Source organism: Oryctolagus cuniculus, chromosome 1 (assembly GCF_964237555.1).
Source record: "Oryctolagus cuniculus chromosome 1, mOryCun1.1, whole genome shotgun sequence".
Taxonomy (NCBI): Eukaryota; Metazoa; Chordata; class Mammalia; order Lagomorpha; family Leporidae; genus Oryctolagus; species Oryctolagus cuniculus.
This window is the reverse complement of record NC_091432.1, coordinates 113408022-113428577: the sequence shown is the minus strand read 5'-3', so window position 1 is coordinate 113428577 and position 20556 is coordinate 113408022. Positions and strand designations below refer to the sequence as shown.

General features: G+C 52.3%; 1 protein-coding gene and 1 long non-coding RNA gene across 11 annotated transcripts in view; one reads left to right on the top strand and one right to left on the bottom strand.

Annotated features, from left to right (window-relative positions):
- LOC108176875 (uncharacterized) overlaps positions 1–7740 on the top strand; it is a 42790-nt gene extending 35050 nt beyond the window's left edge. For 2 of the 7 annotated variants that reach the window (XR_011378163.1, XR_011378161.1), the window contains 4 exons: positions 137–311; positions 526–3638; positions 4564–4759; positions 4844–7738. This is a non-coding gene — a long non-coding RNA (uncharacterized lncRNA). Of the gene's footprint in view, positions 1–136; positions 312–525; positions 3639–4563; positions 4760–4843 lie in introns of all 7 variants that reach the window. The other 5 variants (XR_011378168.1, XR_011378167.1, XR_011378164.1 and 2 more) reach the window with 5 other exon arrangements.
- Positions 1–20556, bottom strand: part of GRIK4 (glutamate ionotropic receptor kainate type subunit 4) — a 435012-nt gene that overhangs the window by 9993 nt on the left and 404463 nt on the right. For all 4 annotated transcript variants that reach the window (XM_051819416.2, XM_051819403.2, XM_051819421.2 and 1 more), the window contains 4 exons: positions 19468–19641; positions 16067–16232; positions 14182–14407; positions 10537–10665 (listed from right to left, as the gene is read on the bottom strand). In XM_051819416.2, the coding sequence (XP_051675376.1) occupies positions 10537–10665; positions 14182–14407; positions 16067–16232; positions 19468–19641 (695 nt within the window). The remainder of the gene's footprint in view (positions 1–10536; positions 10666–14181; positions 14408–16066; positions 16233–19467; positions 19642–20556) is intronic.

Genomic DNA, 20556 nt, shown 5'->3' with positions numbered 1-20556 from the left:
GAATAGATGAGCTGGCAGAGTGAGAGTTGAGAAACAGATGGAGTTGGGAGTGGGGAGGGAGTATTCGGGGAGTGCAGCAGTTGCATTTAACACACTGTCATCAGTCATTCTCCAAGAAGTCAAATGCCTTCCACAGCACCCAGCCATGCATCACCAGGAGCCACCGATGTGACCCCCTGCAGGCCACAAGGCCCTTGCATCACTCACAGATGCTCCAGCACCTGTGAGAGGGACTGGGAAGCCATCGAGTCACCTCCTCTCTCCCTGTCTTCAGATGGAACCACACATGAGCCACCCAGGCAGATGGCACGGTAACTGGGATTTTCTCCTAACACTGAGTCTCTCTCTGAGCCTCAGCTAAACCCCAGCAATCAGTCTGCATCAGCCGAAATAGAATCAAACTCTCCTTGCAAACTCCTGGTTGGTGAAATACTAACTTCGGTGTCACTCACAGATTGCCCACAAATACAAATTACAGTGCGCAAATGCAAATGAATAACTTCCTTTGTCTCTACAACTTCACAGGGATATGGCATGCTGGAAGGGGGGACATATGAAGAGATCTGGCTCTCCACCCACTCTCCTGCTCTTCCTTCGGTTGTGACTGGCTAATAACTACTTCTTACATTCAGGTACACTTATGTCTTAGCCTTTCCAACCCTCACATATCTGCAGAGAGCATCGTGGAAATCTGCAACTAAGATACAGAGGGGACGCTCGTTCTGAATAAAGAGGCACAGGCTCCAGGAGCTCCAGAGGTGGGTACACAGAGGACTGCGCAGTGCCAGGATCCCAGCAAGGGACAGCATACTGCCCACTGGTGATGGTTAGCTCACCTTTAGTGAGGCGCTCCCATGAGCTGGGTACTGTGCAGGTGCTGAAGTTCTGTGCCGTGTTGACCAAAAGCACTTGACAACAGCATGGACTCTTGGCCCAAAATGGCTTTCAAGAACTGTATGTGTCAGCACTACATTCACCTGCATCCATGCAAATAGGTCAAGTGGTGCCATGGCCAGACATCTGGTTGTAAATGGGACCTTCACATGCCCATGATCATGGCGTCTATGATCTTCCCAGGAAATGCAGGGTGATTCGCCACGTGTGTGCTTCACAGGAAGTGAAAGAGTAAGCTTGCCATTTCTTCTGGCATTTGCTTTTAGATCTGCTGACTAGACCCAGCAGATTCCAGGGAGAGTGGTGGGAGAAAAGCAGGGGAGAGGGACACAAAATAGAAGAGGGGTGGCAGAGGCCCTTGATCAATTTTGCAATTTATCAAAAGATAAAGTGTGGGAGAGGCATTTTACAATTTATCATAACATGAGCTCAAGGACTTCATTTTTAAAAAAAGTTTGCTATCTCATTCAATTATCATTAAAAACACTCTAAAGGAAACCCACCATTCCCATTTTACAGCTAAAGAAACAGACATTCAGAGACTCTAAGTTTCGACAGCTAAGGTGTGAATTCTAGATAGAGCTATTCCAACGCTAGCACTCCTTATAAATATAAAGCTGATCTTTATGAGTGTTAACTATAAGCAAGGTTACCATGCTAAATATTTTAATTCAGTCTTTCAGTTGCCTTGTGAAACAAGCAGTATCCTAACTTCTATTTTTCTGACAAGCAAACCAAGGTGTGGAGAGTAGCAGGTAACTTGCCCAAGGTTAACTTGCCCATGATAAGCAGAAGTACCCGGATGCAGACTGACGCCAGGGCCATCACCTCCCCACACCATCTGTGCTTATCACTCAGCATGTGACTCCAGACTCAACCTAGCCTCTCGATGACTGAATCTATCCCCGGGAACCTTCAGAATGATGGGCTGGGCTCGGGGTACCATAGGAGTTCTAGGTATGGGGGGGGGCATCTTGCAAAATCCCCTTTCTACCCTCCTGAACAGCGCATCCCATCGGGATGGATGCTTCCTCAGCTCAGTCTTGGCCCAGTGTCCAGGCAGAAGTGGGCCATGAACTTTATCATGGCTGACCTCCTGGTTGCAGAGTTACAGGGGGGCCACATTTGCCTCTGTTCCTGGCAGCTTCTTGGAGCACCCCCATGTCTCAGCAACCCATCTGATTGGGTCAGGAAGCCTCTCTGCGAGACACCATCTCAACTTCCCACATCCACGTGGCCAGTCTGGGCTCTCCGTGGAGAAACCGGAGAACTGGGAGAGCCAGGCTGGGCCCCCTGAGAAGAAGACAGAGGGAGGTTTCCCCAGAGCGCTCTTCCCCCGTCGCTCACCCCCACCCTTGCTAAGATGGCTCCCAGGTCCTCTGCCGCCCTGCCAACCAGCCAACTTCCTGTTCTCCAAGGATTCCGTGAGTTAACACCACCAGCCTCTCGTCCATTCCTGAAAGGGAACCCTGATTTTCACAGCCTGGTGCTGTATTTATGTTCCTTTGAAGCCCGATTGTGAGCCGGTGTTTTTCCAGATAAAGGTATTTAATTTCCTCGGAGTTCACCAGCCACCTTTCTGTCTGGCGATGGTTCTGCAAAGCCTCCGGTAATCCAATCTCCTTGAATTGGGATGCCGGCCTCCACGGACTGGCTAGCGATATTTCTTTTTATAGGAGCTGAGTGAGAAAATAAATAAATAAAATAAGAGCTTTTGAAGAGGAAAGACTGAAGAAAATGAAACAGCCTGGCACGAAGCCTGCTCTCTTTTGTAACCTGCGGTCTTCCGCGTGATCTGCCATTGCGTTTTCCAGCGTGCAGGAAGGTGGATGGTCACCACGATGTAGGCAGGCAAAGTAAGGGGAGAGGAAGTGAAGGGGCGAGGCTGTGGCCCTGGCCAGAGCCATCAACGGACTTGGCAAAAAGGCTCAGGATGGGTGGCACCACCCCAGTGTTAGAGTTCTCTGGAATCTGGCAGTGATGTTGGAACTCTAATATTGGGTTAGAAGGAGGGAGAGCACCGGTTCCTTTTCTTTACAATGTCTCCCATTTTGATAGGATACAAAAGTAGAACAGGATTCTGTTAGGCACCCTAGTGTTGTCTGGTATGTTCTAACGGAACCAAACTGCCTAGAGCCACACTGGCTCTCAGAGGTCTCGGGAAAGGACCCCCTCCCTGTCCCCTTCGCCTCCAGTACTCTCTGCTTGTTCCCTCTTCCTCTTGTTCCTTTAGGCACATGTGACAGCCGACTGCTGCGAATTCCAAGAAGAGAGCTCCTGCAGGAGCTGCTGTGGAAGGCCAATCAAAGCCTCTGTCCTGAGTCCCACTGGAGACCCAGGGAGACGATGCTCCTGCGGCTCCAATCCCGGCGACCACTTCAAGGAAGGGATCTTTCGGGTCCTGCTGGCCCTGTCTGCACGAGTCTCTTGAGCACACAGCAGTCTGATAGCTGATTACCCACAGAGACCCAGCAGTGCTGCTTCCCATCTCAGGCTGGGGTGTCGTGCTTGGCTTGAGGAAGGTCACGTGGAGGAGTTTCATTTGGCCAAAAAGCCTTTTGGCCTCGCAGTAAGGTTTGCCTGGGCTCCAGCCATGGCAGAAATGGGGTCAGCATGTTAAACTGGCAGTGGGTGCTATGGCTGAGATGGCAGCGGAAACCCTGGCTTCACCGGACAGCTTCACCCTGGGATGTCACCTCTTATTAAACAGCTCACCCGCGGCTCCAGGGGACACGTGCAGACAGGCAAGTCGGCAGAGGCTGGCGCATGGCACCTGGGCAGGGTGCTGCTCCTGTTTCTTTCCGCTTTTCCTCTGCTCAGTTCTCTTCTGCACACCAGGAAGCACTTGGCCCCCACCCCACGTGCAGGGCAGAGGCCTCCTGTTCACTCCTTGCCACCTGATCCCTCTCTCTGTCTCCCCTCGCCCTCTGTCTGAGTCCCTGTTGTCAGCTCAGTCTTCCCAAACCCCTGTGGAATGGGGAAGAATTTCCAAAGCTAACAATTGCAAGCCTTATAACTTCATTGTCCTATAAACAAACCTAATTGCTGCCTCAAACTTCCATTTCCACCCAATTGTCAAAGACATAGAGACTTTTCAGTCATTTTAGGTTTAAATGCACTGTTTTGCCCATTCCCTGTAATTTCTGGGGTATATCTTGGGCCTGGGGAGGAGGACTGTTGGATGCCATCCCACAGGGTAGGGACAGGTATCTGGTCAGACACTGGATTCTACTTCATTCCCCATACCCTTGTCTGGGGCCTTGGAAAAACTCAGGCCACTCACTGGGCCCTCTCTGTCCTGGGTCCCCACATGCCATGACTCACACCCTACTCCAACATGGCATGACACTTACTTGCCCAACTCCAGAAGTAACTAGAACTCTCCTTATCATTCTTGGACTCCCCAGCTAATTCCAGAAATAATATCTACCCCTCTTCAGCCCCCAGCGAGGCACAAGTTTCCTTCTGCATTCTCACAGGTCCTGGCCAGAGCGCACTTTTCCGCTCCCTAACTTGTATTGTCTACTGTGTGCCCAGCTTCCTTTGCTATTCCAAAACACTTCCCTAGCAAGTCAAACACCCTGCCTTCCAAGAACACTGTCCCTGCTACGAGTGATAAGAATGTGTTTTGGAAACCTGAAGTCCTCATTTGACTTCGTTTCTCCCAAGGCAATGATTGCTCCCTGGGACCAAGAATGCCACTAAGAGCTCAGAATTCCGTCCCCAGCACCAGCTTTCCTGCCGTCACCCCTCACCCGGGAACCCTGGATGGGCTCTCAAACTGAGTCCAGTGCACTGCTGGGGCCAGAGCATGTGGCAACGCGATGGCGGCTTCCTGGGACACTAAATTTTACTTGGCTTTTAGGTGGGAAAAATGTTTTCTTTTCTTTTTTTTTTTTAATAAGTCTGTATTATGGAGTAAAATGCTAAATTCCTAAGTATTTTGCAGGACAAAATGCAAGTCTTTAAGAAAATGCCTAGTGTGGTGGGCTGCTTTGGACTACGTCCCAGATCCTCAAGAGCTCACATCTCATCTCTCTCTGCTCTTGGCTCCTTCTGTGAGGATGTTTGAGACACAACAGCTTGCGGTCCAAATGCGTTCACTCAGTTTCCAATGCCCTCGTACCTCCAGTCTCATCCTACTTATCCAAACCAAGTTCTGAGTGTGGCAACTGCCCTACCAACAATCTCAAAGCAGCAATGCCGGAAGGATGCTTCAAGGTCAAGGTCAAATGTTCCTGCGAAGCCGTCCCTGATCCTGCCTCGGAAACAACCACTTTCTCCTCTGTGCCTCTGAATACTTTCTTCATGGCTCTGTTACAGCAACGATTAGTGCGTCTCACTAGACTCCAAACCTCTCGAAGGCAGGGCTGCACCTTACTCCCTTTCCTAACTTCCTGCCTGGTACCCAGGGGTTTACAATCATGTCTGCTGAGTGAATGCAGTGAGGGCTACATGAATGTCTTCCCTTGCTTGGGAGGAAAAGCCAGAGCTGCCTAGCCAGGAGGACCTTGCAATGCTTGTCCATTCATTCGTTTGCTGTCCATTCTTTCATCAACTACTGATGTCAGATGATGTGCTGGACACTGGGGACAAAATGCAAAAGACTGCATCCCTGCCCTTGAATGAAAATCTCAACAGACACAAAATAAATGTCCTGAGTATTGGTTTTTGAAGAGCTACTTAGCCTTAAGGAGCACACATGGACGGACCTACTGGCAGCCGGGAGCACAGTCAAACTCACTCCTTGTACTTTAATTGCTCCTTTAGGCCTAGATTTGGAATGAAATTAGTTTCGATCTCCAGTGTGCCAGGCATGCTGTGGAGTGCTCAGCATGATTTTTCTCACTCAGTGCTCACAACAGCCCCGGGAGGTGTCCATGCAGTTATGACCTCTATCTTCCAGAGAAGGAAACTGAGGCTCACAGGTGTTCCACCGTGTCTGTTCCAACTAGACCATTTATGGAGGGGTCCATCTGACCCAAGGCTTGTCATCTCAGATTTCTGACGAAACTTCCTTGGGGGGCCGCACAGGGGCAGTGGATTAAGCCATCACCTGCAGTGCTGGCATCATTTATTGGGGCAGAGTTCCAGTGTGAGTCTCAGCGGCCCCACTTCCAATCCAGCTCCCTGCTAATGCACTTGTGGAGGTAGCAGAAGACGCCCCAGGTAATTGGGTTCTTGAAACCCATGTGGGAGACCACGATGGAGTTCCTGGCTGCTGGATTTGATCTGGTCCAGCCCCAGCTGTTGTGGCCATTTGGGGAGTGAACCAGCGAATGGAAGGTCTCTCTCTTTCTCTGTTACTCTGCCTTTCAGATAAATAAATAAATCTTTTTTAAAAAAAAAACCTGCTTTTGGGAGCAGGGCCATCCTAAGAGCTGTTGGTAGAACCAACATGTGGGGGCTGGTGCTGTGGCGCAGCAGGTTAAAGCCTTGGCCTGAAGCGCTGGCATCCCGTATGGGCGCTGGTTCTAGTCCCGGCTGCTCTTCTTCCAATCCAGCTCTCTGCTATGGCCTGGGAAAGCAGTAGAAGATGGCCCAAGTCCTTGGGCCCCTGCACCCACGCGGGAGACCCGGAGGAGGCTCCTGGCTCCTGACTTCAGATGGGTGCATCTCTGGCCATTGAGGCTATTTGGGGAGTGAACCAGCGGATGGAAGACCTCTCTCTCTGTCTCTACCTCTCTCTGTAACTCTGTTTTTCAAATAAATAAAATAAATCTTTAAAACAAATAGAACAAACAAGCACACAGGAGGGTGATGGCTTAATGAGCTCCATCCAGGGGAGGTGGGAGAGGAGATGAAAATAAAGAGCCTGTGGACTTTGAGAAGGCTCTCAACAGGGCGCTAGTCTACACTGAGGTCCATGAGTGACATGTGCAAGGTGACCACATCCTGTGTCACCAGTCCTGGCCTTGCAACGTGGCTGCCTCCACTTGTTTCTCCACAGGATGAGCAGAGGACAGAAATCAACACCATAGGGCCGGCACCATGGCTCACTTGGCTAATCCTCCACCTGTGGTGCTGGCATCCCATATGGGCGCTGGTTCTAGTCCCGGTTGCTCCTCTTCCACTCCAGCTCTCTGCTGTGGTCCAGGAGGGCAGTGGAGGATGGCCTAAGTGCTTGGACCCCTGCACCCACATGGGAGACCAGGAAGAAGCACCTGGTTCCTGGCTTTGGATCAGCGTAGTTCCGGCTGTAGCACCATTTGGGGGGTGAACCAATGGAAGGAAGACCTTTCTCTCTGTCTCTCTCTAACCCTGTCAAATAAATAAACAAATAAATAAAATTAAAAAAAAAAAAGAAATCAACACCATAAAGCGTACACGAAGGAGAGGGTCCTGTGGCTGGCTTCTGGGGTCAGAGATGAAAGGGGGGAACCGGACAGATGGGTCAGCTCAGCAGCAAATCTCAGGAGGGAATGTGTGCCAAGAGGCCCAGTGGGATCAGGTTTAAAGAGGGAAGCCTAGGAAATCTCACACTCGTGGGAACAAGCCTGGGAGGGGAGCAGCGAGAGCCTTCAGAGGTCCCTTGTCACTGGCTGTCCCTGTTTTGCTCCAGGCTCCCTCTTCTCGGGCTCTCTGCACCACTGCATAGAGACATTCAGCTGTTCAGGGGCAGGAACGACACAGTGGAGAGCTCTAGAGGTGGAGGTTGTTCAGCGAGGTGACTACAGGCACAGTTGCACGAGTCCTGTTAGCACGGCCCAGGAGAACACAGCAGGGTTAGATTTTGATGAACAGCAGTAACTTTCATCACACACCCACACTGAGCTCCCAACCCTGGGTCTTGTTCTGTAGGAGAGGCTGGGGCCTGGGTCTAAGTTCTAAGGGGCCATCAGTCAAGTAGAGGAAACCAAGGATTGCAGGGTTGTGTGCTGAATGCTCCATCCAAACTCACAGGAGGCACCCACAGGAGGTGATGAGGGGAGTGAGGGACCCGGGGCTTCTAGGGAAACGGATGCCTGGACATTTCTTCTACATCACTCATCAATCAGAAGAAAGACCCAGAGTCCTTCTGCGCTGGGTCTCAGGTTCACCTCTCCATTTTCACTTTAGATGGCTCCAGAGCAAAATGCCTTAACTGTTTCCCTCCTCAGCTCCCCAGGATGGTGCTCTTTCCTGCCATTCTCAAGTTCATTATCACAGAACATTAGCACATGCTAATTCAGCTTTAATTTTTTAATAATTCGGCTTTTTTTTTTTTTTTTGGTGGAGGAGAATTTTGCTACTCACACCTCCCCTTGTACAAACCCTCTATGCCTCCCAGCTTCTTGGAAGCAAACCCTTCTCCATTTCACTTGCACCCCCTCCAGCCCCCGCACACAGCTCTGCCCACTGCATGGACACCTGTCCCCACAGCCTTAATTAAGGTGCTTATTTGCCTTCTATAGCCTCTTCCTATGGGCCCTACCTATTCAGGTCCTGAGCATCTTCAAGATCAGATTCATTCTATCCAGTCCAGAAAAGTATCCTGACACCCCCCTCGGCATCTCCACCATGTCTTTCCCCCTGAATAAATAATAGAGCTAATCTCTGCCCACCACCCCCACCCCCTCAATTTTTAATTGCCAACTTGCTAGAGTGACTTTTTATTTATTATTATGAATTATTCTAGATAGAATTATTTGTTAATCACTTTGAGCATACTGGTTTTATTTCCAGAATTCACTTTCAAGCTCCTCACGGTAAACCTGTTGTGCTTTCTTTCATTCCCAGGAGTATGAGATGATGTGCTGGGGCAGTTCACTGTCACTCAACACATTCCTGTTGATGGAGTGACTGACTGGCTGACCACTGAAAATAACGTCCCTGCAGACAGCTAACAGAAACAGACTGCCCTCAGGCTCTGAGTGGAGCCCAGCATGGTGCACAGATCCACAACAGTTATGATATAATGGGCTGCTATTATTACGAGCCAAGTTCCCTGTTATTTCACTCCACCTTCGCAGCAACATTCTCAGATGTCGGTTACTCTGCTCACTTGACAAAGGAATGAGGGCTATGGGGTCAGCGTTGTGGCACAGTGGGTTAGGCCCCCACCACTTGTGATGCCTGCATCCCATATCAGTGTTCTGGTTTGAGTCCTGGCTACACTGCTTCCAAACCAGCTCCCTGCTAATGTACTGGGGAAAGCAGTGGAAGATGGCCCAAGTACTTGGTCTCCGCCAGCCATGTGGGAGACCTGCATGGAGTTCTGGCCTAGATTCAGCCTGGCCTAACCCCTGGCTGCTGCAGCCATTTAGGGAGTGAACCGGAGGATGGAAAATCTCTCTGTCTCTCCCTCTTTCTGTTGCTTTGCAGAGCTGGGACGTCAATGGGCTGTGTCCATTCCCTGTGTCCACTGCCTGCCCTATGGCTGGCTCTGGCCTTCAGAGTGTGATGAGCCAAGAAGAGGGTGGCCTCACTGGGTTCCTAGGAGCATATAACTTCCTTTCACTTACAAAGGACTTGGTCCATAGACCCATATTCTGAAGACCTCTCCACTAAGAAATGCACAGTCACTCCCTCAGTGTCTCACTGGGAATAATCACTCACGCCGCGCACAATGGCAAGCACAGGCCATCCATCAGTGTTCTCCTCCACTGCCGTCCTAGGGGACACGCAGGTAAATTTGTTGCATATTTTAGCAAGGCTGCAATAGAGTGACCATTGATTCATTATCGAAACCAAGACACTTTGAGAATGAAAGTTCCCTAAAAACAATTAACAGGCATTAACTGGCCTATAAAACATGTCAGCAGGTCGGCCATAGACAAGCCAGGGTGTGCATTTCCCCTACAGGAAACCCTGGGTGGTTAGTGACCCTTCACCCTCCTTACCTACACACACAACCAGGGACACTTCTACTCAACGCGACTCAACAATCACTCAATCAATAAATGATCTATGGGCCAGGCCCTGTGCAAGCCCCGCGAAGAACATGAAGTCTGCCTGCAGGAAGCTTACGTTCTAACAGCAAAGACAGAAATAAACAGAGACACGGCAACTATCACATCAGGCAGTGGTGAGATCTGACCAGACAATAAAGCAGAGTTAGGGTGACCGGGAAAGGCTTGATAGCGAGGGAGAGAGGACCTCTCCCAGGGCAGCCTCCCCAGAGAGGCCCGAGGAGGGGGTGGGACAAGCGGCAGGAGAGGAGGAGGTCCAGTGAGAAGGATCACGTGGGAGCCGAGGCTCCAGAGGGCTGGGGTTTTCTTCTGGGCGGGACAGGAAGCCTTAGAGATTTGTTCAGGGGAAGGATGCCATCTGATTTGCATGTTAAAAAGCAATCACTCGGGCGACCCGTGGAGAACGCACTGCAGAGACACATAAATGGGAAAAGGAGAGCGGGCGAGAGCCACCGCACAGGTGGAGGGGGATGGGGAAGGTGGAGGTGCTGGGGGCAGGGAGAGGGGCTGCACTCAGGAAGCGTCATGGATGTAGCTGCTCTAGGACTGGTGAGGACAGGCGGACACTGGGTGTGCGCAGTGTGCGCCACTGTGGGCCGGGACTGCCCCCCCCCCCCCCCCGCCACCCCAACCAGCCCTAGTCCAGCCCCGGATGCCTTCCCTGTGTCCTAGAAACCCTTACCTGGAATTGGGCCAGGAGAATCGAGCTGCTTCGGTCCTCTAGGGCAGGGGGGGCCCCGAGCGCCCTTACCTTTAGCTCTGTGATCCTCCTCCTTGGGGCACTTGCCCCCTTCCCACCACTTCCGCTTCAGGATCTCCAGGCGGTTGTTCTCCTGTAGCTGCAGGATGGCCAGATCAAACTCGTCCCGGAACACCGAGCCTGTGGGGCACAGGGGAGCCCAGACACAGGCTGTGAGCATCCTGCTGTGCCGGCCGCCCTCTGCTCCCCTGCCCCGCACACCTGCAGGACACTCTGCCTGCTGTCACCGCCGGAGGGCAAGGCCTGCACAGAAGGCCGCTGCTGTCCACTCCACTGTCCCCTCATCCTTGGCAAGGGGGGCACTGCGGCCTCACATAGGGTGTTCTACGTTCCCAACCTCTGCAATGACTGGCCCGTCCATTCACCAGCCGAAGTCCCTAGCACGGGCCGAGGTGTGGCTTTCCAGGAGGCCATGCCACTCCACCTCCCAACCCAGGGCGGGGGCCACCACCTCCTACACTACAGGTTACACGGCCAGTGCCCGCCGCACACAAGAAGCTGGCGATAGCTCCCATCACCTCTTGAGGGCCAAACCTTTCAGTCAATTGTCCAATCTCCACTTACTTCAAATTAGTTCCTCGGGTACTTGTAACTCTCACTATATTGCACTTGACAATCGTCTAGCCAGGACAGCCACAACCAGTGAGGGAAGTGGCACCCCAGGGTGTGAGGGAAGCCCTGTCTCATCCACTCATATAGAGAACCCAGTCACCAGGTGTCCCCAACCCTCCCGGCTGCCTGCTGAGTGTACCAGAACCCCCTGTCTCATCCATCACCCCACATTCCCTGCTCTTCCCTCGCTCCTCCAATACAAGGCCTAGTGCAATCTGGGGTGGGGGAGGATTTTTCTAAAGGAGTATGGTCAAAGAGCTTTGGTTCTAGAGTTTAATCACAAAAACTGGCTCAAATGAAGCTGTGGAAAGCTCAATGTCCCAGCACAGGCTAAGGCCTGAGATCATTAAGAAAAAAGCTGCCAAGGGCCTGGAGAATGACGAAGCTGCCCAGCTTCCTTGCCCGAGTTCCTCTGTGACGGCCTGGGGGAATGGACTGTGGTGAAGGGTACAGGCAGAAGCTTGGAACAAATCCCCCAGGGCTTCTCCAGTGCGAACGGGAAGGGAGTCAGCTGGGAGATTTTGCTACAGCGCAGCTTTTGATTCAGTAGGTCTGCAGTGGGGCCTAACACTCTGTATTCCTGACATGCTCCAAGGTGCACCCACGCAGCTGGCCCACGGACCACACTCTGACAGGCCAGGAACTAGATCCAACCCGGATCTCTCTGACTGTGACAGCCCATGCCTCTGTGGTAGAATCTGCCTTCCTAGAGACAGACCTGCGCTCCGGCACAGCCACCCCAAGCCCACAGCACTTAGTGTGTCTGTGTCACTGATGTGGGTGGACATCGGTGGAGACGTGAGCAGGTGTCTACAGAGTGGTCAGGTGCTCGGATCAACACATATTCCAGCTTTAGTGACAACTGTCCACCCCAGGAAGGCATTCCAGACCATTTCAAGGCACTTGCAATCCAACCTCACAACACACCAGGGGCTGCATAAACAGACTCTGCTTACTCCACGCTTGCCTACTTAGCACCCAGAGCACCTGAGTAGCTTTCCTTCTTGTTCTTTGTTTCTCTTGATTTTCCTGGATCTGACGGTACTGGTCACTCTGTAGTTACGTTCTCACCTTCCACATAAGAATGATAAACATGCTGTCTTTTCCTGGGCAGAATCTCAGCTGAACCTCAATCCTGTCTCATCAATGGACCGGGCAATGTTTTCCCAACCTCATGTGAGAACCTGTGTCAGCCACAGCACCCTCCCTGCCTCGCCTGTCCAGTCTTGCTGGTAGGACCCGTTAGGCTACATGGTCTGGTGAACAAAGTACCACATTCAAAGACCAGCATCTTAGCTTAAACCCAGCTTCTCTACTGATTCTATGACCTTCGACAAATAACTCATCTGCTCTGAATCCCGTACTTCCCTCTACAGAGTAATAACCATGCCTATCTTGCAGGTGAAATGATTGAGTGAAATAACATATGAAAGGGGCAAAATGTCAGATACAGAACAAATGCTTTCCCCTACATTTTTCACTTGGCTATGAATGGAAATTTCTAGAGTCATTCCGTTTTACCTCAACTCTCTGTAGTCCTGCTCCATGAAAACTTTTGAAGCATTTGACACTTTGGTTAAGTTTGATAAATTGCTGGAGTATCATCAAGGTGCACCTTAAGCTCATTTTGTGGTTCACTCCACCATCTTGAAAGAAATTGCCAGCCAATACATTTCTCAAAGGGGCCCATAATCTGCTATACCGACGGGCATCAATGAAATATGATAGTAAGTAGGTTAAGTGGCCTGAGCGAGGTCTCCAGTTCACATAACTGCTGGGTTCAGAATCTACAGTTGGTCAGGGATGAACCATATGATTGCTTGGTTCCTGATCAGTATTTAAGAAATCTTCTGCTTTTATCAAATAACAGGTAACTATGGAGAAGGTGGGAAGAACACTAATATTCCCCCAAGTGGAGCTACGCACGAGACACCAAGGGAAGGCATCTGACCAGATTATCAAGCTCAGCCCTTACAGAGACCCTGGCGAGGTAGGTATTAGAGTCCTGTTTTTATTAGCAAGGGTGCTGAGGCTCAGAGAGGTTAAATAATCTATCTAAGGTACCACGGCTGGCAACCAGGATGCATTCCCAGGGCTGCCTGACTCCAAGCCCAAGCTCATTACATTTCACAGGTGTAAGCAAATCCTAAAATTTATAGAGCCTTGAGTTAGGTCAAGATTAATGGAAGGGATGTGCAATCCAACTACAAAGATGTACATACTGATCTGATAGCCTCACTTCCAGCCTCTCCTCTTGCTGCCTCATCCAAGGACACCCATGCACAAGGACAGCCCTATACAGCTGTGGCTTTCAAAGGTGGGTGTGGGGAAAGGGTGCATGGAGGTCCCCTCCACCCTCACAACAGTGAAGCGTGCTCTGGTAGAGTTACTACCAGCAGGGGAAGGCTCCTTTAAGAAGCACAGCTACGATACTTTCCTCTACCCTCCCGTACCAAAACTGGCTGGTGCTCAGTCAGCAAGCTGTTCCGCCACTTCTCTCCTGCCCCCGCTGACTCACGGCGGATGGATCAGTGAAACTGACAAATAATTTGAAAGCCATCTCATCCTATCACGTCAGTCAACTCTTCAGTGGGGACACTGACAAACAGCCAAATTAATTCATTTGAGTTTCACCATCTCTTCCTTCTTCCCCACCGTTAATAGAGATGTCAATCAACACAGAAATGGTCAAGGGGCAGGAAGCAGGAGGGAGGGGGAACGAAAGGCATACAGTATCCACCAGGGGCGTCCCCATGTCCTTTAATCATTAGGGTTATTCTTTTAATGATTAATTAAGAAATAACCAGTCAACTAGTCCTTTAATAATTTCAGTTGAGCACTGATCACTGATTCGTGGAAGTGTGTGGTATTTTTATTTTTAACCTTGAAAATGCCACCTCAAGTCCCTGTTAGCCTGGTTCTAGAAACAAGGATTACTGAGTTCGATGCTGCATTCGGTGGCTTTGGCTCCCCTGACCCTGCCTGGAGGAAGCTACCCAAAGAGGCTGTTCCTCTCCTGCATACCGACTGGCATGCCAATCCCATAGCCCTTGGTGTCCAGCAGGCCCCCAATCTGAGTGAGGTTGCAGTTTCGCTGCCGATAGTACTCATTCATGGTGGACTCCAGCAGGAAGGCGTAGTTGGAATTCAACACCCGGGCGATTCCCTCCTCCGTGCTCTTCACGAACACACTCGGCTGCTTGGAATACATGTAATTCCACATGCGCTGGTAGGTCTGGTAGCGGGAGTTCTGGGGACGAGATCAAAGGGAAGCGGGATTGGGAAAAGAGAAAGGAAATGTTGGCTTGCGAAGGAAGGGAATCCGAGTGGGACTTCAATGCTGGCCCCTGTGCTGTTCTAACCACTCACGACGGTCTCTCCACTCAGGGAGAGACCTAACGGCGGGGCAGGGACTTGTGCCACCGACACCTTGTGCAGGAAGACAAGGAAGCGACGTGGCCATGAATTCGGCCTGCTATTTGATCACTGGTTTTGCCTCATCTACCCTGGACAGGTCTTGCACTGCCAACCTCCATTTTCTGGTAGAAGAACTACAATTTTGTTTGGGTCCCTTCCCGTCCCTCAGGTCGGGGCACCAGACTCAGGTTCATTCAGGAGTTTATACTGAGACATCACCTGAAGAAGCCGGGCCAGCAATTTTCTATCCACCCTAAACCAAGCCATCCATCCAATTCTGGCTTCTGTGCTACAAAAAAAAATAATGAGAGAGAGAATTCTGGGGGTCCACCCAAACCCTGTGTTTGTACGATGGCGTCACTGGTCTCCGTGCCAAGAAGCACTGAGATTTGAATGGAAACCAGGGAGCTGAAGGCCTTGGACCTGTTTCATGTGAAACTGAACTTCTCAGACTCTAGGCCGCTCAGACATCCATTAACCCCTAGGGAAGCCTGCTTCGTTAGAGATCTTGACGCATCTGGAAACTACCATCCCCTATGGCGGGGCTCTGCCAGCCTTGGCGATCAGTTGGTCAGCAAACACAACCACTGACAGGGCCTCCTCATGAGCCTTGCGGGGGAACCTCACAGAAGTCAGCCATATCCCTATCGGAGCTGCAGCCAGATTCCAGAATCAGGAAAACCAATGGATCTTAATGGAGTGCTCCTCAAATTTCATTCACTTGTGTTTTATTTTAAATAAATTTTAACTCGTTTTAAAATTTTAAAAACATAAATTTGACCCATTCTATGCAGTAATATTGTTTTTTGACAGGCAGAGTGGACAGTGAGAGAGAGAGACAGAGAGAAAGGTCTTCCTTTACTGTTGGTTCACCCTCCAATGGCCGCCGCGGCCGGCATGCTGCATCTGGCGCACCGCGCTGACCCGAAGGCAGGAGCCAGGTGCTTCTCCTGGTCTCCCATGGGGTGCAGGGCCCAAGCACCTGGGCCATCCTCCACTGCACTCCCGGGCCACAGCAGAGAGCTGGCCTGGAAGAGGGGCAACCGGGACAGAATCTGGCGCCCCGACCAGGACTAGAACCCGGTGTGCCGGCGCTGTAGGCAGAGGATTAGCCTATTGAGCCATGGTGCCGGCCACAGTAATATTTTTAAAAAGAGGTTTAATTTAATGTATACATATACATATATATATATATATATGTATATATATATATTTATTTTTTTCCTAATGCCCATGAAAGCAAACAGGAAACCATTACAATCTGGAAACAGTTCCACCACCTTGTCCCTAGCATCCTCTCAAATGCCACACTTTGGGATCTCACTCCAAGGGCATTCTGCGGAGCAGGAGGAAAATGAGCTCCATGCAGACTTCCAAACTAGACGTTCAGGAGAGACGTCATGGGATGAGCAGAGATGTTTTCATTTCCGGCGGACTAACATCTCATCCTCACGCTGCCTGGTCCCGGAGGGAGTGGACAAACGGGGCTTACTTGGAAGAAGGTCATGCTGGAGCCTCCGTGAATTGTGCCATACTCAATGGCAGTCTGGTCAGCCAGGTCGTCCACTGACTCGATGGGCACCTCCATGCGTTGCACGGTCAGGAAGGCTGCCAGGTTGGCCGTGTAGGATGAGATGATGATCAGCGTGAATGCCCACCTGTGCAGGAGAAGAATGGCAAGTCCTCGCCACCTGGGCGCCCCCAGGAGTCTTGCTCCCATCCCCAGACCCGCTGTGACACAGGAGGGACCGGGCGTCCCTCTTTGGAAGGAGGCTCTTGGCCTGGTGGAGGAAGAACATGGAAGCGGGGCAAATGATGGCGACAGAAACGAATTGAGCTCACAAGCACTGCCTGGAAGAAGATGGCTGACTTTTCCTCTCATTCCCTACAGGAGGTGTTTAGTGGGTGGTGAAATGCCTGCCCGTGAGACAGTTTGGGGACCCAGGAGCCAGGAGCTAGCGAGTGAGCTAGCAGGACGGCTCCGAGAGCCCTGCTCAGGGCTTGAGGCGGAACGGCTTCCTGCTTCCTCTATATACTGGACATGGGCCAAGGCTACCTGCAACAGCTCAGGTAAGCCCTCCACCTCGGGGAATCAAGATTCTCATCCCAACTTGGCAGCTGGGGAAACTGAGGCCCAGGGGCACAGAACAGCTCGCCAAGCATTTTAAAACCAGTTCCACAAATCAAAAAACAGCGGCCAGCCTTTGTGGAAGACGAACTGGCGAAAGGCACCTTTAACCTGCCAAGAGGTTGGAATTAGAAAGACTCCTCGTAGGACAGGGATGCTCTGTCAAACTAAAAGGTCGTTTTATTGAGTAGATGGAACTCGTTTAAAACTAGAAAAAAATTGCATCTTGGGCAGCCTATATGCTAAAAGCCGCTTTTCACTTTAGTAGGTTAAATACGCCTTCTCCCGTCTGGCCAGCAGCGTGGCTCTGCATCCCGAGCCCTCTGCATCCAAGGGGTTCAAAGATAAACTGCAGCACAGTTGAGGTTGGGGAATCACAGCTTCTGAATCAGTAGGGCCTGGGTTAATGGCGCTTTACCCATTAGGAAGAATCTGCCAACGAATGCATGAAGTTGGCCACGGGAGGCAGCCGCTGGCAGCTGCCAGGTGGATTTTCAGGAGCAGGAAGTCCCACTGCCTCTTTCTGGCACCATGACCAAGAACACCTGCTGGCTGCCTCTCCAAGAGTGAAGCAACAGGGACGCCCCCAACGCGGCGGGCACATCCACATGACAGACCGCCGGTGAGGCGAGCCGGTTTTCCTTCTGGCTTTGTCACATCCCACCTGTGAGACCCTGGGAAAAGCCTCTCCCGCCCTCCCGGAGCTCGTTTGGCTGATAAATGGGGATAATAATGTCTGTGCTGCCTATCTTTGGAGAGTTGGGAGAGAAAACGAGGTAATACATCATGAGTGATCGGTAATCACTAATCACTAAAGGACTGGACGATGTGAGACATAAGGAAGTGCACAGAGAGGCCCCCAGATGAACATGGGATGGAAATTCACGGGGTCACCTCCTTCCTGCCCGCCCTGCCTGGGATCCCGTACGTGCCATGCATCCTCCATGCTCAGCCTGGTTCCTTGCTTGGCCCTCAGCCCTGCCGGTCTGGTGGAAGCTGTTTTGCATGCCCTTGCCCTCAGAGAAAGCCAGCATTCTGCAGCTGCTTAGCTGCCTTGGTCACAACCATAGGTTCATGAACCCCGGCTGTGGGCAGGACCTGAGTTGGTGGAGGAGGTTCCCTCGGCCCCATCACTAGACACTGGCGTCTGTTCCACCCTGGGCGGCCATGTGGCTAGTTAGCTCTGGGTTGTACAGGAAGAGGTCAGCCAATCGCTGCTTAGAGACAGCAAGTGCTGCCCATGTTGTCTCCAGAGGGGCTGACAGAGCCTTGCTCCGGTGTCACAGGGGGACTAGCAGCTGTGAGACTGCAGTACTGTTGGCATTTTCTATCATTGGCTCTCGGTGAGGCGATGCGGGCGGGCCACAATGGGCCCCCTCCTCCAAAATATGCCCAGAGCGAGACCTTGACTTAACAACTCAGGACCCTGAGAGGCAGAGGGAGCCCTATCGACCTGGGCAGGGGCTGGTGAGGGCCCTCCCAACATGTGCTCTGGGACAGCGTGGCTAAGCCACGGGGGCCCACTAAGTCCTTGGACTAAGGGCTGTGTGGCCTGCAAGACTCAGATCTCTGAAGTTCTCTGGGGAAGGGATTCTCTGGGGCAGGTGGATGAAGCGGCCATGGGGCTCTGCCTGCGCCAGCGAGAAGGCGCCTTCTTTGGCGGGAAACCGTCCAGCAGGAACGAACCCAGCATCCTCAGCTGGCGTCTGCCCATCTCCCTGGCCTCCTGCCTGGAGTCCCGGGATTTGGAAAGTCCCCATGAGACCATCTCCTCCGCCGGGTGCCCCGAGCCCGTTTCCCTACGCAATTCTAGTCAGTGACTTCTTGGCACTATCTGGTAATAGGTGAACACCTTGTCCCAGTGGTTTTGGTCCTACTATATTTATCACTTTTTTGGGAAGTGAAAACCCCAGAGCGGGAGGGGTCACTGTCCCGGCTGTGCTGTCACCTCCCTAACAGCCCCTGCTCCGGCGGCTCCTCCAGGAACGTGTCCCCGGCATCAGTACCCAAGGGTGGAAGCACCATTTTGCCTTCTCCTTTGGTGTAGTCAGATTGAGAAGGAGCAGGGAGACCAAGGCTGGAAGTCCTGCAAGCTGCGGCGGCCTAACCATAGCGGGTTTTGAAGAGTGCATGGGAAACCTGCTCTTGCGAACTTCCTCTCCAGCCTCTTAGTCTTTCCACTTCCCTGCACCACAGTCTAAAAGAGCCCATACAGCTACACAGCAGTTCTTACAGGACTCCCCCACACATTGACTCCTGGGCCCAACTCTGAGCCTCTGACGGTCTGCATTTCCCCACACCCACTGAGGCGGACAGGGCAAGCTGAGGGACAAAGCCTGAGAAAGGTGAGACAGGCCATGATGGGACAGCCTCCGCCTCCAGGGACTTCCTGCAGCAGGATCGGATTTGCATACATCTGCATATGTCTTTAAAGGCCCAGCCACTCAAACCTCAGGTCCTGTTCAGGCCAGGAAATGATCATGGGCTTGGCTTTCTCACCGGTCTTGCTTCCTGCCTTGGTTTCCCTCTGTACTCAGACCCCAGAGACAGAGAAAGGGGAGGGGGAATGATGGGATCTATTGGGATCTGTTGGGCTCCACTGCTCAACACAGGCTGAGCTGGCAGGAGGCAGCACTGGGCCCTGCCAGGCTCTGCTGGGAGGGCCAGAGGCTTCAGGCTCTCCCAGCAGCAGCTTCTCCCACCCCTACCCGGGGTCTGGCCCCTCCGCCCCTTCAGGCCCGGCCCGCCTCCGCCTGGGACCTCACCAGACGCCGCTCACACAGCGGGTGGATAAGGCGCGAGGGGCGATGGTAGAACCTTGCTGCATGAAGCCCCCAACCGGAAACCAGAGGCTGTTGCCCAGGGAGTACTGGTTCACCAGGAGGTTGCACCGGCCCTGGGCACACGGGTGCGGGCTGTACCACTCGTAGGGCGTCAGCCTGTGGGAGAGAAGGAATGCAGGTCACGGAGGAGGGGCATGACGGAAAGGGAGCTGGAGAGACCTCCCTTGCCCAGGAGAGCCTCAGGAATTAGCCTGGTGCCCTGGGCAAGCCACTTCCCTGTGCTGGACGGGGATTTTCCCAGCTTTAAAAAACAGAAGCATTTGGAGCGCATTGGTGGCTCTCAAAATGTTGTCCCTTAAAGTTGACCCTCAACCCATAAATCCTGGTGTGCAACTCCAAAGTACAAAAGAGATCAATGCACAGCTCTGTGACGGGATGATGGGAGTGGCAAGGGGTAGATAGCGGGAGAAGGCACTTGACCTTCCACCCCCGGACCCCTAGGACGGACAGGGAAGGGCCCCGGAGTCCCACGGAACCATGGTTTGCAAACCCTCCCCCTGGGCAGTATTCCTCAAACTTCAGTCCCCACCAGAATCCACAAGAAGGCTTGTCAGAATGCAGATTGCTGCCCCTACCCCCAGAACTTCCCAATCAGCCAGCCTGGGCGAGGCCTGGGAATGTGCAAGTTGTCAGCTGATGTCCTGACTGTCTGTCCAGTGTCCGCTCGACAATCTCTAGGGCCCGTTGGCGTTTCAGACACCCCAGGGGAAGCATGGCATGAAACCATGTCAATGTTTGGATTCTGGTTTAGCTTGTGCAGGTGGGGCCTGGCCTTTGGTGCTTTTGAAAGCTCTCTGCATTCAGTGTGATGGACACAGAGCCGAGGGCTGCTCTAAGCTCTCTGCCTGCAGGCCGGGTGGGGAGCACTCCCTCCTGCTGTCCCTCTCGGCCTCACCACTAGCCCCTGCCTGGGCAGTACCTCTGCTGTGCCCAGCCTGTGGCCTGGGCAGCCTCCCTGCCCTGCAGAGAGGAAGGAGAATGGGCAGGCGAGCGCCCGCCGAGCCGGGTTAG